General features: G+C 36.2%; 1 protein-coding gene across 2 annotated transcripts in view; it reads left to right on the top strand.

The window, feature by feature from the left end:
* The window catches only part of LOC139935014 (protein dispatched homolog 1-like), a 59856-nt gene that overhangs the window by 34348 nt on the left and 8215 nt on the right, over positions 1 to 17293 (top strand). The window contains exons 1-3 of one of the 2 annotated variants that reach the window (XM_071929469.1): positions 3194 to 3457; positions 11750 to 11984; positions 14279 to 14402. In XM_071929469.1, the coding sequence (XP_071785570.1) occupies positions 11887 to 11984; positions 14279 to 14402 (222 nt within the window). In that variant the 5' untranslated portion in view covers positions 3194 to 3457; positions 11750 to 11886. Of the gene's footprint in view, positions 1 to 3193; positions 3458 to 11749; positions 11985 to 14278; positions 14403 to 17293 lie in introns of those variants that run through there. The other variant, XM_071929460.1, reaches the window with a different exon arrangement.

Below are 17293 nucleotides of genomic sequence, written 5' to 3'. Positions count from 1 at the left end.
CTTTGAGAGGGCAATGCCATTTTCATTTTGCAATAAGGGCACTTTCATTGGAAAATCTAATGGAAACTTTTGAAGGGGCACCAAGGCCAAGAATAGAGCAATGGAGACCATGTTGGGCTCATATATGGCCTTCGTTTAATCACAGGACTGATGGGGTTTAATGAAAACTAGAGGATGGGATAAAAAAAAGTATATCATACATGTACAATGTACATAGGCTATGATACTTACAATGTAACTTCAGTATACATGTATATCATTTGAAAGAGTTCTAAGTAATAATGTATTTTTTGAGGAAAACATACACGTAATTTATCTTCATGACACCATAAAGTGATGCTCTATATATTTGTACTACTAAATCTGGCGTTTCTCAGAAGTAGTTTTAAAATAACATCTTGAAGTGAAGACAACTAAAACATTAGCTTAGCTTTCATGACGTCTTAAACATCTATTTAAACTTACAGGCCCTAATTAGAAGTTTTTCCGAAGCTCTTAATCTATACTAAACGTTGAGTATTGCACAGAATCTCAATTAAATGTCTTTGCGATGATCAGATCAGGAAGAAAAAAATACATTTTGAATTGCGAAGAATTCAGAAAGTATAAAGTATATATTGTATTCATTTTCATCGTCGCTGCCACCAGCCACCACCAAAGGAAATAAGATGAAGATAAATTCAGTTTTAGGTTTTGGAGAAAATAACTAGAACAATAATGTTTGGCCATCAGAAAATGGAATTAGGTATAGGATAATGCCCGAGGTGCGCGACATTCGTGGGTAAGAATGACCCGAGGGCCATTCTTACCCATGAATGGCGTGTTCACCGAGGGCATTATGCGACTTAACCCACTCCTGAGATGTCATGCTATTGTTTAAATCGCTCCATTATTTTGCACGAATGGCGCGATATTGTTTAATTTTTAAATCAATTGCCTGTATGTATTACTTAAGCTTGTTCACTCCAGTAAACACCCCCAGTGGTGCGTAAACATGGTACATGGACCATAGTCTTTTCTCTATGCATGGACGAAGACTGACATTTAGGAAATAGGTCGTTCCTTCGACAGTGTTTTTTTTTCCTGACTCAAAAAACAGTAAATTTTGTCAAGTGACAGAAAGTAACAACGATACGGATGATGTTGTAGCCGACTTGCTTGGTCTACCCCAGAAGATGAAAATTACAAAAGTAACCTATCGTATACCAGCAAGTAGTTTCAGATATTTTGGATATAACTTTGATTTGACAATAATTTCAGTTTAGTTCCTGTCATTATATAAAGATATTGAAAGAAGCATCTTTGCAAACTTAATTTTTACGGGGTTTACTCACTTACCATGATAAATTCAGCATTTGAATTAATTTTAAAGGTACTGGTTAAAATGAAAGTGATTTATCTAACTTTAAGACATGTTTAAATTAATGACTGTTGTAGTTATCTAAAATTTTTTGATATCTCAGCTGAATCATAATTTAAAAATTAGCTGTTCACTTGTGTAAATCCTTTACGATCATTTATAATTATGTAGCTCTAACCTGTGTTAAAAAAAAAAATGGTGTTGGCATCAATGGCGTCATTTACTTTATTCCATAAATCTATTATTTTGCACGACTTGCGCAATGGGGACAGTTTCACCCGTTTGCGCAATGGGTGAATAGTCCTCTATGGTTGTACCCATCGCGCCATTCGTGCAAAATAATGGAGCGATTTAACAATAGCATGACGTCACAGGTGTGGGTTATCTGTTGCAAACAACTTACCAACCAACAGGACTATTGGTATAAATGCCAAAAATAGTTAAGATTCAGCTATGGGGGTTGGGGGGGGAGAGATATAAGGCCTTTAACTATGTTTTTGCAGTTTAGTGATCAGATATAGACTCAAAAATTTATATCAGACGCCTCCCAGGGTCCACAGAGGTGAAAGTAGGGTCACAAACAACCTAGCCAACTTGAATGCCATTTTGTTTCACTAATGACATTCTACAGGTTTGTACTTTATTTTGTTGTTTATTATGATATGTATTTATTTGTTTATTTGTTTGTTTCAAGGCAGCTCGAATACAGTATATAAAGAAACATCATTCTAAATAAGACTACAGAAAAACGGATAACCAACGAGCAGAAATAATCACTACATTGTATATATGACGATCCAGAATTTAAACCTACACTGTACAAAAGGCAAACCAAAGAACAAATATAAAGCAAAAGATAGGCCCTACACATAAAGTAGCGATACTTTTTTTAGCATGAAAGCTTCATAGTAAACTTTTATTTATTTGTTCTTCGAAAGAATTTTGACAGATGTTTTTGTTTGATTATATAAACAAATTTGCATATGCCTCTGACAATGCAGAAAAATACCTGTAACTTGATGGACCTGAATTTTTTTTTTTCTTGTGAATGAATTTTGACAGATGTTTCTGTTTAAAAACAAGAAACCTACAAAACGTTCAAAACAATAATATGTCACTGTGACAATGCATTGTTTGTACATGGATGATGGACATTAATTAATGTCAGGATCCTGACAAAAATCTATTTGTAGGCATTGATTCTATTAAGTACCACTAAACCATTGACAGATATTGTCTCGCAGTACTCAAAATAAAAGCTTGTAACTTTCTGGAATCCACAATATGATAGTAAGTTTCAATCTAATTTGTTGAGGTAAAATAAGCTAAACATCAGACCATGCATCTTTAAATGCATATGTTCAGTGTTTTCCGTAAACCATCTCAGCAATGAGAATGGCATAGCAGTTTCCATATTATAATTTTCCTGTTTCAGCAGACTGTACAAAAATACAGTTTTTGCTTGTAGAAATGTACCCTACCCAGACTTTTTATTTTATTTTATAAGGTACTTTGTTAAGATTGCAATAGAGAAGAGACTAAAATATATCTATAGGTCTTAGATGTTAAATGAATACAGGCTTACTACATGTGCATCAGTCATTTGAAAGTTTAATTATTGTCCAATTCCAGCCATTACTTACTTGTGGCTTGTGTTCAGCCAATCTCCATGAAGAATCGCAACTCTCATCTGTGTCACTGGCATGAATGAATATTCATAAGTCACCCTCAGCCAACCACAGCGTCGCCAGCTGCTGGAAGATGCATTGAGAATTTACATACTATTGTGATACATGTCAGTAGGCTACTACTACTACATTGCAGAGCGACGGGTTCCCTGGATTATTACAACGTTTGATGGTTTGTCATAAACCTAGAGACAGCATCTGTTTTTCTGTCATAAATCATCTGAAATACAGTTGTTGGATTTCACTTTGTTGGAGCGACACTCTTTTGGTTGAACGATCTGAATCAGGGATTTTTGTGTTAGTCGGTTGCTTTCTTAGAGTACAGCGACACACTGCTGGAAAATCTAAAATATTGTTACAAGAGCAACTTTCCGTATTACATGAGATGGATATTTTATACAGTGTTTTGGTAAGTAATACCTTTGAGTCTCGCCATGCCAAGTTGTTATTTAGAAGATTTTGTCAATGTTTTAAACTGGGCAATATGTTCCGAGTAAAAACACTTGAAAATTGCGCACCATTAAATAAATACTCAAGGATGTTTTCACCAACCTGATGGTTTTGTTTGCTGGTTTGCTCAGCAATGGTCAGCTGTTTGTATAGGCTGATTGGCTGTCTGGAAGTTGATCTTCCTTACTGACTTAAATGCACCTGCTAGTTTTATATGGGTTGCCAATAACAAGCTTGAATAACTTCCAAGTTGGTTCGTTTCCGAAAAGTTCTGCTGGCGAAATCTAGGTTAATGAGCTTCCAGTTTGGTTTGCATGATAGCTTAAAAGCCGGTCATACTTTTGGTTATGATTAGGGGCAGTATCCTCACTTGGTGTATCACAACATACATTGTATACGCATAAGATAAGCAACAAATCTGGAAAAATTTGGGCTCAATTGGTCATCAAAGTAGCGAGAAAATGATATAAGGAAATAAAAACACCCTTGTTTCATAGATTTTGTGTGTTTTCATCCAGATTCCTGAGAAAGGCTTCATGCTTGAAGTGTTTCTCAGATTCAAAATTGTGGATGAGAATTGCATATTTCTCTAAAATCTATATTACTTTAAAGAGGGTTGTTTCGATCATTTAAATCAATCGATCGGTCAAAAATCATTTAGAGAGCAAAAATCAAACAAAAATTATAATACTGTTTCACAATATCAACAGCCCATCAGTGCTCTTGACCATAGTAAGGTTTTTTTTTTATTATGTTATTTCCCTATAGTGTTGATAGACAGGTCTGTTCCGCAGCTGGCTGGCTTGTAGGTGACTTGCAAGCTTGGACTTGCTTTCGGCTACCTCCATGCTTTAGGGGTAAATTAATGACGAAATGTTGCAATAACATTTCTTGTTTTTTTGCTGCTTTTGTTTCTTATTCCAATCGCCTTAACTTTTTTCATGAAAAGGTTTATAGAAAATGCTGTGAATGTGTTTTATGGTTTTATGGAATGTGTTGCTAGTTATATAGATAAAAGTTAACAAAAAAAGTTAATCCTTGCACATTTAAGTTGTAGAAATCGCAAAACGAATTCCAAGAATGATATTTTATTGTGTGCCCAGAAGATTGGCGTGGTGAAAAGTTCATGGACGAAAAAACATTTAAAGTCACCTGGAAGTGGTATTTTTTCAAAATAAAGCTTTTGTCACTAATATATGTGTTTTGATGAGTGGAATGTGAATAAACAGTTAACTAAGGTTTTAAAAAATCAGTTCTTATGTTATTTACAAATTTAAGAGTAGACCCCGACCCTAGAGGGCGCTGTTCGTGACGTCAATCGAGGCAGACTTTGCCTGTAATGCGTAGAGTAAACACAATTGCAAAGTACATGTACGGACCAAGTCGTGAGTTTGTACGTTTGTCTATCCTTTATCAAAGGGAAAAATAACTTGAAGAACAGAGTAGAGCCTTTATGTACAATGTATGCACATTTGGATGAAATACAAAACTGTAAGTTGCAGAATCTCAGAGACCTACATCTAGAGGTTTATGTATGACACACATTAGATGTTAACACCAGATTATTTTGATGTTTTATCTCAAAGAGACATTTAAGCAACTGTGCTTAGTAGCTCCTTGCTCAACTCATGTTGCTGAAATCAAATCTGGTTGGGGTTTTCTTCTGTTCGTATGTATACATTGTATCAGTCAGTTCAGCTAATGTGCAACTGTCTTGAGACTGTAGGTGACTTTTCATAATCATTCTGTACATGAGCCAAGCCTTGATAACATTTGATTTGATAGTGTCTTGGAACGGTTTGAGGCTCGGCAACCCTCAAATGGCTTCTCCCCTTCTACGTTCAAAAAAAACTTCCCAATTGTGATTGGGAGTTTGATCACCTTGGAGAAACAAAACCTGGGGAAATTGTATCCTTTTGGATGGTGAGGGCTTGTTGTTTTTGAGATGCCCGTTTGACCGGCAGCTTTTCAAAGCTATACATTAACCGATTTCAATTCCTCATTGATTACAAGTTAAAAGAAATGCGCATCCTTTGCAGCTGCCCTATCCACGATGTTGTTTAGTCAAATGACGTACATGACGGATTATAGTTCTTATAAGCGGTGCCAACTATAAAGTGCTTGGAGCACATATACAGACAATGCAATTTGATACTACAGAAATTCAATCCCCTAAATACTTTTAGGAAATTATTTTTTATTTTTTTTTCACTGGTTTAAGTTGAAGCTTTCCTGTGAGTGCATCTGTTCTTAGGAAGATCACGGCATCAAAGAGAGCTTCTAGCAGATAGATGTATGTTTCTATTACTGAGAGAGACTTACATGTACTCTGAGAGATTAAATTCCGATTGTAGATACAAATTTTATTAAAAATGGTTTGGCATTTTAATTTTCCTTGATAAAGGAGGAAAAAAACAAAATCTATGCCTGTAATAAACAAATTTAAACAATTTATTATGAATCACAAATATATATTCCCACCAGTTGATTGAATTTTGTAGACTCGTCGGGAAAATCAATTAATGCTGAGATGAACGTACATCTATTTAATGACATTTCTTCAACGATAGAGAACATTTTGTGGGGGAATTTTTTTAATGTGGCTAACTCACTGACAGGGCTCGAATGTACATTGTAGGGTAAAATCCACATGAATGCAGGGTTTGTATAATACAATATTGACTGGACCAGCATTTATTAAAGAAGACCAGAATGTAATGAACAATGAAAGAGAAACTCCTTTCTACACAAATTAAAATGTATGCAAGCTTTTTATATTGGAACAAGCATACCTCCTTTAGTAAGAGAATACATTAATGTTATCTAAAAGAAATAGCTATAAAAAAAAGAGTGAAAGATACTTACCGACTCAAGGTCAACAATAACGATAAACATAATGTTAAATTTTTCTTATTACACAGTTAGGTACATGTACATGTGTACTTCTAGTCATTAAAAAAAAACAATGACCACTGGACCTGTCCAATGGCCGGAGACTGAAATTTAAGCAATTAAAGCCTGGGTGACTAGCAGCATCAAGTGTGGAAATCGTGACTACTGTTTTGAACTACTCGGTTAATCTTGCCACGACTACTGTGAAAAATGGTCGTGGCTAGTATACCTGCTTAGTGAACCAATTCATTGACAACATAAGTTACTTACATGTATGAAACACAATCAGACATCAGTTACACAATTCTTCAATCCTTTTAGTGTGAAATTTACTATATTGCGCCTGCAGCCAATTATGCCGCAAACCGTCTTGGGAATCAAAAATTATAGTAGCAACTAGTGTCAAAGTCGTGACTATTTCAGGCGTGACTAGTCAAGTAATAAACTTCACTAGTCATCCAGGCCTAGCTTAAATCACTGGCCTCTGTCGTCTGTCCTGCAGTCCAGTGTTCGAGTTCTGCACTGCCTAGAGATAGCTGCCTAGACTCAATGTACTTCTCAATTAAGTTTGTGACTTTTGTTTAAATGCCCCCTTTTTGCTACCACCAGAAACCATTTGCAGTTGTTTTCCATTCATTCAACCCTTACTTGCCAGCACTAGATACATGTATGTATAGATTTGATAGGAAAGGCATGATGGAATTTCTAGGTCAGAAATTGTATGGGCACACCTTATTTAAACCCATGAACGTGAGAAACCATTCGTGAGCTGAATTTATTTTAAAAGCTTTATTTCTATCTAGCATCTACATGTACATGTATGTTGTAACCTTTTCTGAGGAATTTCTGCCACCAATTTGTTATGGTGACACGTTTTGTTTTTTACTTTTTGTAAATATAATTTAAATACCCAAGAAAAGCGAAGTTGATATTCACAAGTCCAAAAAATGTTTCTGTAATTAAAAAGAACTACTGCATGTTTTGTTTTTTTGAAATGGCAGTTAAAGCCAAAGAGCAGTGATAAAAATTATCTTATTCAAAATTAGAACAAAATAAAAACTTTCTGTATTTTTGTTAAACTTACGAAAAAGGAAAGCAAAAAATAGTTTTTAGTAAAACATACTATTTTGATAATTTTATTGAAAAGAAACCATAGATAAAAGCCTCGACACCCAAGAGAAACTTTGAGTACTACACGTATCATCCAGAATAACAGTTGACAATAAATCAACAGTCCAAAATGAAATATTTAAGAACCCTTATAATGTACATGTATGGATGCAAAGTGCGTTCTGCTTCTTTAGTTTTGGAAAGACTCGAATGTCTTCAATTCCCAAGTAGTCCGGGTTTCCCTGAGCATGACGACCATAGATATCTCCTCGGGGTGAACTCTCCGCTCAGTGCCATCCCCCCTCAGGCTTCTGGGGTCTATCACAGGCCGCTACTTCATGAGTCGTTGAAGAGTCATCAAGCTCGTCAGATGATTCAGAAACATGCGGTGTGCCAAGCTGGTGACTCTCTTTTATGTTATAGTAATTGAAATGAGACCAATAAGGTTCCTGTGACGAGCCCTGCAATGTATGGCCGAGGTTACAGCGCGAGTCGGATAGTAAATTCTCCAGATCCCTGCAGACTACATCCAAGCAGACTACATCCAAGCAGATACTTCAAGTTTTAGATTTGACCTACTTGTACTTGTACTTGAAGACCTACTTGAAAGTTTCCAAGGACTCAAAGTGGATGCGATGAAAGTAGTTACTTTTACTAAAATGACTATTTTGTTTAGTGCAAGTGATAAAGCGCAAGGGAAACTAAATGGGTCAACTTTTACATAATGTTTTGAATCAACAAAGATAATTGAGTAGAGCAGGACTTGAACCTGCAGCCTCCAGATTGCAATTATTATTATTTTTTTTTCAACCCATAAATTTCATCTGCATTCTATAAATATGCACAAAAGAATATTTTCAGAAAATCTTTGAGAAAATGAATGCTGTACACACAATGAAAGTATGTAATGCATCACTCACCCGATGAAGTGACCTTACCGGTCAAAAATCTCAAAACATTTGCAAATCTTTACAATTTATTAGAAGAACACGGATCGGATCGGATCGCAACTGCGGAGCTTTCATCATGAATAGGAGCTTGACAGTGTGGAAAGGCCTTTATTCTGTGCAACTTTCTTGGAGAAATTGTAATCTTTGCCTCAGAATGAGTCATGGCCAAGAAACTGTAATTTTGACAGTGGCTTTACATATATATCACATATTCAGCGCCTTGAACATCCAGCATGGTGGATACATGTACGTGCGCAATACAAGTCTTGTTATTGTTATTTATATTATTACTATTATTATGTTGTGAAAGGAACTGGAAAATGTGTAATGGTGACAACTTGTTTTCTGGCTCACAGTTTTACCACCATGCCTAGAAAAGGATCTTCAAGTGTATATTTTGTGTACTAAAGTTGGTTGTAAGCTTTTACTTCAATTATTTTTTTGAAAACAAAAATGAAATTAAAGTTGATTAGTACCGGGTAATGAATTATTGTCCATCCTTCAGCCAAGGAGGGGGCTATACATTGTAATATGTACACAGAGTTTTGCTTTTTGTTTTCTGTGCATTATCATTCAGTGGCATATGCAAAAGTTTATGCCTGTTTTTTGTTGTAAAACAGCATCATCTGTCAAAATTGGTTACAGCGAAAACAGCATTTTGGGTGAAGCAAGTGCCATTCAACCTTAAAGTATGAGACATTGTAAGAATCATAGTGGAGTTGAACCGGTACATCCATAATGCAATACTTTGGTAGGTGTATCCTTTATAATTTATTTTTTCCAGTCTCCAAGTGTTTTGATTCAAGTCCACTCAAAAAAAAGGGTATTACTCTATGTATACATGTATGTAGGCTAAAGCTTCGTACACATATATATTGCTTTTTTTTTTTTTTTTTTTTTTTTTTTTTTTCTCTTTTTTTTTGCAAGTCGCCTGACACACAAGGCCTGAAGGCCACTTCAAGGTGTGGCCTACAATTTTTTGTTTCCAGAGGCAATTGCCACCTACTCCTAGGGCTGAAACAGGGTTACCCCTTTCACAGTCCATACAAATGTAGGCTTGGGTATCTTGAAGGAACATCACAATGCATTATTGTATTACTTGTGATCAGGCATGTGAGACTTCCTCTTTTAAGCTGATGTCCTCTCTTTGGGTTTTGATTTTTCTTCACTTCCTGTGTACAAAAGTATAGGATTATCATCTTTTCCTCTTTTTATCTCGCCCGGTTTTCTCTTATCCTCTTCTGTAATAGTTACCCGCATGCCGGATATATTCATCAATTTATTTCCCCAACGCAAAGTTGGATAACAATTCCTCAGGATAGCATTTTTTTTATGTACAGTCCCTGGTCAATACAAATAAGGCAAGGCATACATGTACACGTACAATAAAGAATCAGGTTGCGCTCATTGCGTTCAACCAAGTGAAGTCTAATGCAATCAAGCAAATGTACATTATTTCTTTTCCCCTTGACACGAGAAAAAGGAAGAAGACAAAAAACTCTGTATCTTTGTTGCTTCCTCTCGCTTGATGTGTGGTGCATCTTGATGGGGTTTGTGTTAACCTTATTACAATCTGTACCAGTATATGACCCAGTATTGGTTGCTTTTCAGAAAGTGGAAGGTCACTGGAGAGGCGTGTAATTCATTTAATGGAACTATTTCTGAAAGTAGCTGTTTGTGCTTTGCATTTACACATAGTAATTGTTTAAAATTAAAGAACTGTAGCCATGAAAACGTGGACCTCATCACTGTTTACGCAGGATTGCAACATGAGGGTCTAAAGGATGCAGACAATAGTTTTCCCTTGTTCGGTTGTTGATTTTGTTCAATTCATTGCTGCTAAAAACATACCTACATGTACATTGTTCATGTGTGTGGGGAAGTTGATGTATGTAAACAAGTTGTGTATTTTAACTGACCACACAATCAAACAAGCACACACACAAACAAACAAACAAACAAGTTGTGTAATTCAACTGATACACATAAGAATCAACGCATTTCGTTTCCAATGATTCTTTCATGTTTTAGCAATTGACTACATTTGTCTCTCATCTACTCTCATCAATCATTTATTCTCAAAGATTATGGAGATCGAGTGATCGACTTATTTTTAGTAAAACTGTCCATTACATGTCGTCGTCTAAACTTAGCTTGATAGGTCATAGTGACATCGTTAGTCACTGGCTCAGGTTTATGTGTCTGCACTCTCTGAGATGATAAACAGTCAATGAGTAACACTGTTTGAGTAACAACCTCATTTCCCGGCCAGACTGTGTGGCTAAGGTTTCAGATAGATTTTCAAAATCTGTACACTATATATATGTGTTGATACATTGCTATACAATGTCCGAAATGTCAAAAGGTGATTTGAGGTCTTGGCCTAGAAATGTAGTTCATGATGGTTTTGTTACAAGATTGCAAAATTTAAAACAACCTGATCTTAATAATGTTGCCATCTAACATCTAACAAGTTGTTGTTTTAAAGCTTGCCCAAAGTGACATGGAGCAACGCTTCCTGGGCACGATAACAAAAGAAATTTCATCAACTCCCGAGCCCTAAAGCAGTCACACATACATTTAGGGTCAATTCTATATCACTCATTTCTCAAAGACGTATTGTTAAGTGCTGTGCATATTTGAAAAAATTTAGCGGTGAGTTTTTGTTCTTAGGGTGTGTGTACTAGCTGTACGATGTTGAAGATGAATTGATTTAATTGGTACATGAACTGCACTTTGAACAAATCATACCAGCTGGAGATATTTCCATCTAAAATCGGTTCACAATTTCTTTGCTAAGCAAAAACTTAGTAGGGCACCTACCACAACACTACAACTTTAATGTAATTTTTGCTGGTAACCTGTTTCTTCTAAGCAATATGTTTTTTACTACACATCATGTAGCAAGTTTTTGTGCTTACATACAGGCTCTAAGTAATTGGGCCTGGGGACCCCAATTTTTTGGAGCTGATTGAGCAAAAAATGTTCCTTCCAACTGTCTGCTAAGCAACAATAAGCAGGACACCTTATTGGCCGTGAACCTTATTCATGGTTTTGTTGTGCTTATCAATTTTGTTGTGCCCACAAGCAGCTCTAGGAAATTGGGCCACGTGAGAATCTTATTGAAAGTTACAATGGTAAACTACTATAGTCTGTCTCAACACAATTGTGTATGAGATGTGTTTTTATTTTGTTTTAAGGATATGAGGTGGCCACTCTAGTCTTTAGGGATGAGACTCTTGATGTATGTTTGTACACGCCTGTTCAATTTCTTTTGTTTTTTTTTGGTCCATGTTTAGGTTGGTAGCATCCCTGCAGGACGTGGCCAAACTCAATAAGTGACGCTGATCAACTGTCGGCACCCTCTCTGTTCCAGAGAACTACCCTGGCCGGGCTGAGATTCTATGATGGTCATTGACTTTGCGTTGCGCTCACCATGAAAGTCGGTGATGTGTCAGATCTGAGCCGAGAAGTGTGCCAGAGTCGGACTCCTAGGCCATGGGCGAGCAGTCTGCGACATCGCTTCTGCTTTGGGTGATTATAATTATCTTGTTGTGGATACAATATGTACTTATCAAGAATGGTGTAATGTGTTCTTGCTAAAGTGCTGGTGGCACCCCCTTAAGATACTTCTGAGTTGGTCTTCCTCCAAAGAATATTTATAAAGCAAAACCCATCATCAACACCAGTGCCCAAATTCAAAGAGATGCTCAAGCAGAAAACATTGCTTTTAAAGCAACTTCTGATCATCAAAAAAAAAAACAGTTATACATGTACCAGCTACAGATTCTACATATGATAATATACTTTAGCCGGTAACATTTTTTTCTGGTAATTAAGCATGATTTTTTTTTGTGCGTAGCAAATGTTTATGTTTAAGCAGCTGTATGAAATAGGGTCCTAGTTCCACGGTAAAACCAACACTCACATCGCATACTTTTAGACTCTGATTAGATTTATTTACATGGACAGATGAAAATCAAACTTGGTTAAGCTAAGCACAGGCCCATAAGACTCTTGCAAACCTGGGGCCGATTTCACAAAGAGCAAAATTAAGACTGCTCTTTAACACCAACCAATCTTAAATGCTAAGCAAATTGTGATGTCTCAAAACAAATCGCTATACACTATGGTGATGTTGGAAACTCAACTTAAGATCAATCTTGAGTGCTTTGTGAAATCTAACCCTGGAATTGACTTTTGATTAAAATTTTAAAAATCATTTTATGTGGTTACCAATCATCATAGCAATAAAAAGAAGCTGATAATGAAAGAAGTGGTTTGTGTACAATTGAAAAGCTTTGAGCATTCTTAAAGGCAGTGGACACTATTGGTCATTACTCAAAATAATTATTAGCATGAAACCTTACTTAGTTTTCGCGAACAGTGTAGTTTTCCACGAATTTGATTTCGAGACCTCAAGTTTAGAATTTGAGGTCTCGAAATCAAGCATCAGAAAGGACACAACTTCGTGTGAAAAGGGTGTTTTCTTCTTTCATTATTATCTCGCAACTTCGATGACCGATTGAGCTCAAATTTTTACAGGTTTGTTATTTCATGCGTATGTTGAGATACAGCAAGTGAGACGACTGGTCTTTTTACAGTTACCAATAGTGTCCACTGTCTTTAAGGATAAAGCTTTGCATGGGATAGCTTGTTCTTGTTACAGTGTGTGAGCATAGAGGGTTGAGTGATACATCGTGAGACCATTTTACACGAACATCCCCAGGGACGAAGTATAGAAGGAATTGGCTTTTAAAGCACAAAATCTAACTATTTATTATAAAATTTCAATGGTTCAGCTTTTCAGAATTTTGTTCATTTTTTTTCGCTGCAGCGGTTAATAGTTTGTCTTATGACACTCATTTATTCTGCCTTGTGATTGGTTTAGAGCAAATTACATGAAACATCAATATTTTTCAGAAAGCCACATGAACATGACGCACTATACCAATAGCAACAACAGCTTTTTGGTACCTGTCAGGGCAGAATCAATGTATGGGGTGTTGAAAAACAAATATTTTTTTTTTTTTCTCATGCTATGGTAAAAAGCTACAACTCCCTTAATGATCCCTGGAGGGGCGGTCTATTTTCCTTCGGCTTTGCCTCAAGAAAATGCGCTGTTGAGGATTACCTCGGGAGTGTAAACCTTAGCATTTGAAGCAGTCAATGTTTTTTTACATTGTAGTAATGTGTCTTTGTCTGGGCTTAATTTCATAGAGCTGCTAAAAGGCAGTGGACACTATTGGTCATTACTCAAAATAATTATTAGCATAAAACCTTGCTTGGTAACCAGTAATGGGGAGAGGGTAAGATGGTGTAAAACATTGTGAGAAACGGCTCCCTCTGAAGTGACATAGTTTTCGAGAAAGAAGTGATTTTCCACGAATTTGATTTCGAGACCTCAAGTTTAGAATTTGAGGTCTCAAAATCAAGCATATGAAAGCACACAACTTCGTGTAACAAGGGTGTTTTTTCTTTCATTATTATCTCGCAACTTCGACGACCGATTGAGCTCAAATTTTCACAGGTTGGTTATTTTATGTATATGTTGAGATACACTGGTCTTTAAAAGACTGGTCTTTGACAACTACCCTATAGTGTCCAGGGTCTTTAAGCAGAAAATACTGCTTAACAACTCTCTGCTAAGCAGAAATGAGCAGGACTGATCAAAAATGGTACATGTGAGATGTATATGTGGTAGTTTGGCTTGTAACCTTATTCTGATATAAGCATAATTTTGTTGTGCTAAGCATTTTTTTGTGCATTAGCAGCTCTATGAGATTGGGCCCTGTTTGAGTTCTTATTTCTATTGTGTGTTATTGCAGGTATGCCAGACTGATAAGCCACCATCCTATCGTGCTATGCCTGGTTCTATTCTTCTGTGTCATGACCTTTGGCCTGGTGGCATTCCTCTTGTACGATTTGCCCAGTTTCGATGACCCCATTGCTGTAAGTAAAATTTAGGAGAGATGAAACTCGCAAACTGCGCGTGTTTATGGGTTCCCAGTAGACTGCTACATGTAGTTCCTAGATAGATTAATTGTTTTGGGAATTCCCAGGGGGTGATCGATCTTGCTTCTCTATTGTTGGTCTATAAAAAGCGTTTGGAAACCGTTTGTTATAAAATGCATATGGTTGGAAAGATTTTTTTAAAGGAGAATATAATGATCCACACAATAATGCCTATAAATTGCGTGATTGTCCTTATATGTTCTGAAATAACACGGCACGCCATTTCTGTATTCTACTTGTAATACACCTTTCTATCCATTTTTTTTTATGCATCTCATAAGAAACAGTTTCAAACGCTTTTCATTGACCAACTCACCCGATCCAAGGCAACGTATCACTTTAACATGTCAAAAGATAGCATCTGATGATGCAACGCCGGTTTAGTATTGTTCCGTAAAATACTTCCTACGAGGCATATGAAAGTGTCTTGACTCACAAACTGTTCTTAAAAAAAATAGAGCAAAATACTTTCTTCTATAATTTATTAGAGAAGTTTATCCACATGATGTGCGTACATGTAGGCAATAAAGAATCAATCATTCTGATTCAATTTCTCACATTGTTGGTCGAAAACTCAAGCTGAAATTTCCCTGCAGAGGTTTGTTAGAACTGGGAAGTTATTTCCCAAAATCCCTTGATCGGAAAGATCACACCAATGGCGTTGGCAGAGAGATACAAGGGAGGGACGTTTTTTTTTTGTTTTTTTTAACTGCGCGCGAGGACGTGATCTAATTTACAGAGACTCGGACACGTGCCAAGGAGACCTATATTACTTAATGTCTGCTCAAAATAAGACGTGCCATCTTCACACACTCTCTCAAGGATTTCAGAATAACACAATCATGTGGGGGGAGGAAACCTTGCCTTATATACAGTTTTAATCAATGTCAGAGGACGTGCGTTTTGTGTTTGATAAATTACATTCTGGAAAACGGCCTCCAATCTGGTTCTGTCAATTGTAGACGTCTACTATGAAGTGGAAACGTCTTCTCACAAACAAAAAGTTCAAATGTATAAAACCAGAAACTGGTCCTGGAAAATATTTCAATCTGAATTGTCTCTTTCATACTGTTTGCTTGCTAAATCAAAATAACCAAGTAATGATGGTCCATGAAATATAAATTGTTTAGCAATTTCTTGAAATGGGGTCGCCAAACTTTTATTTTTGCAGTTTAGTTGAATGGTACTTCTACATTGTAGGTATCTATTGAAAACATACAGTTTATTGAAAAGCGAGAGGTTAAGAAAGAATTTACATGTACTCATCAAATAAAAAATTCACTAAAAATTGATGACCATAAAAACTTAGTAGATGTTAAATTTGCATTTGGGGATAAAGAATATTCATTTTGGTTTTTACCCATATACATCGATGTGTGTTAACACTGTATATTCCTACCTTACATGTAGTTCTGTGAACAAAATCACAGGCAAATTACTTGGGTGGGATTCGAACCCACGACCTTAATTACTTGATTACAAGCTCTGCAGCTGTTGACAATGTATTACATTTTAAGAAATGATTCCCTTCTTGGGAATGTGGTTTTAGAGAATAGGGATTCAAACAAGTTTCAATATGAGAACTGTTCTGCATTATAAGTTTCTCAGATACAGTTTCTTTCCCATGGTGATATCTCAATAAACGCTACCACCATTTGAAATGACATTTTTCGCAAGTTGGTTTTACAGTGTATACATGTATCTATAGTCATATAGAATTAAAACAATGAAAGGGTTCAAAAGACTAAAGATATACTTCACGGTCAAGCTATAAGCATATCAAGTCAAGATGTGAAATTGTGCGACCACATTCCTCATTAAGACTAAAAGTATTCCAAGTTACCTTGATGCCACTAAATGCTCCAACCAACAGTGTTAACTTGTCACATCGTGCAATTCCCTCCAATTAATGTGACCTTGCTTTTAGTTAAGCCCACTAATGAGCAGTTCAGGTCATATTAAACGTTTGCCTTGATGCTTTGCTGTCTCAATTAATTAGTGACAGGAGTCTACATGTACATATACAGTGTATCAGATGTGTACAGTCACTTAATGAAATCCATGGACCTTGTAGTGTGTTTTTCCTCCATGGTTAGTTCAATATGTTTGTTTGAAGTGCCTCACAAATTTGCCATTATAGATAAACAAAATATACTGCACAATAGGGTTAGTGATAATAAAATGTTTTGGGGTACAGTGCAACATGTAGCCTCAATTTATGGGCAAACAAATTGTTATTGAAAATAGGTTTAAAACAATATATTTATATAGAACACAAGAACACAACATTTAGTTACATTCATGTGTTTGTACAATGTACATGTTTTATAAACCCCTCGCTTCAGCAATTTCAGATTTCCTCATTTGTGTCTAACACAGACTACAATCAAATGAAATGTCCATTTACTACACCTTTGTTGTCACTTGCTCATCTGGGTGTGGAAAGCTATAATTGGATGCTAAGTCCAGAAAACTTGAGTAATTACATTATTACTGCACCTGTGGGCATACGGAACACCCCCCCCCCCTCCATCTGTCATTCTTTTTTCTTTCTTTTTTTTTACACTCGACATGCAGATGACGTCAATGTCGTGTTTGAATTTATTTATATCGAGATTTGCCATCAATTTTAATTTGTTTTTGTGTGAATGGTTACAGTCTCCTGGGAGACTGGCTGTCTCTTAACCAAAAGAGATGTCCGACACTATTGCATTATCAATTTGAGCGTCGGTACCCAAAAGCTATTAATTCTCGCAGGGTTTTTAAATCAGTATTTTATTAATTGCTCATTTAAAGTAATTATCTAGTTGGAATTATATCACAGACGT

Source organism: Asterias amurensis, chromosome 1, assembly GCF_032118995.1.
Source record: "Asterias amurensis chromosome 1, ASM3211899v1".
Classification (NCBI taxonomy): Eukaryota; Metazoa; Echinodermata; class Asteroidea; order Forcipulatida; family Asteriidae; genus Asterias; species Asterias amurensis.
Note: the sequence above shows the minus strand (reverse complement) of the source record. Positions and strands in the feature narration are given on the sequence as shown.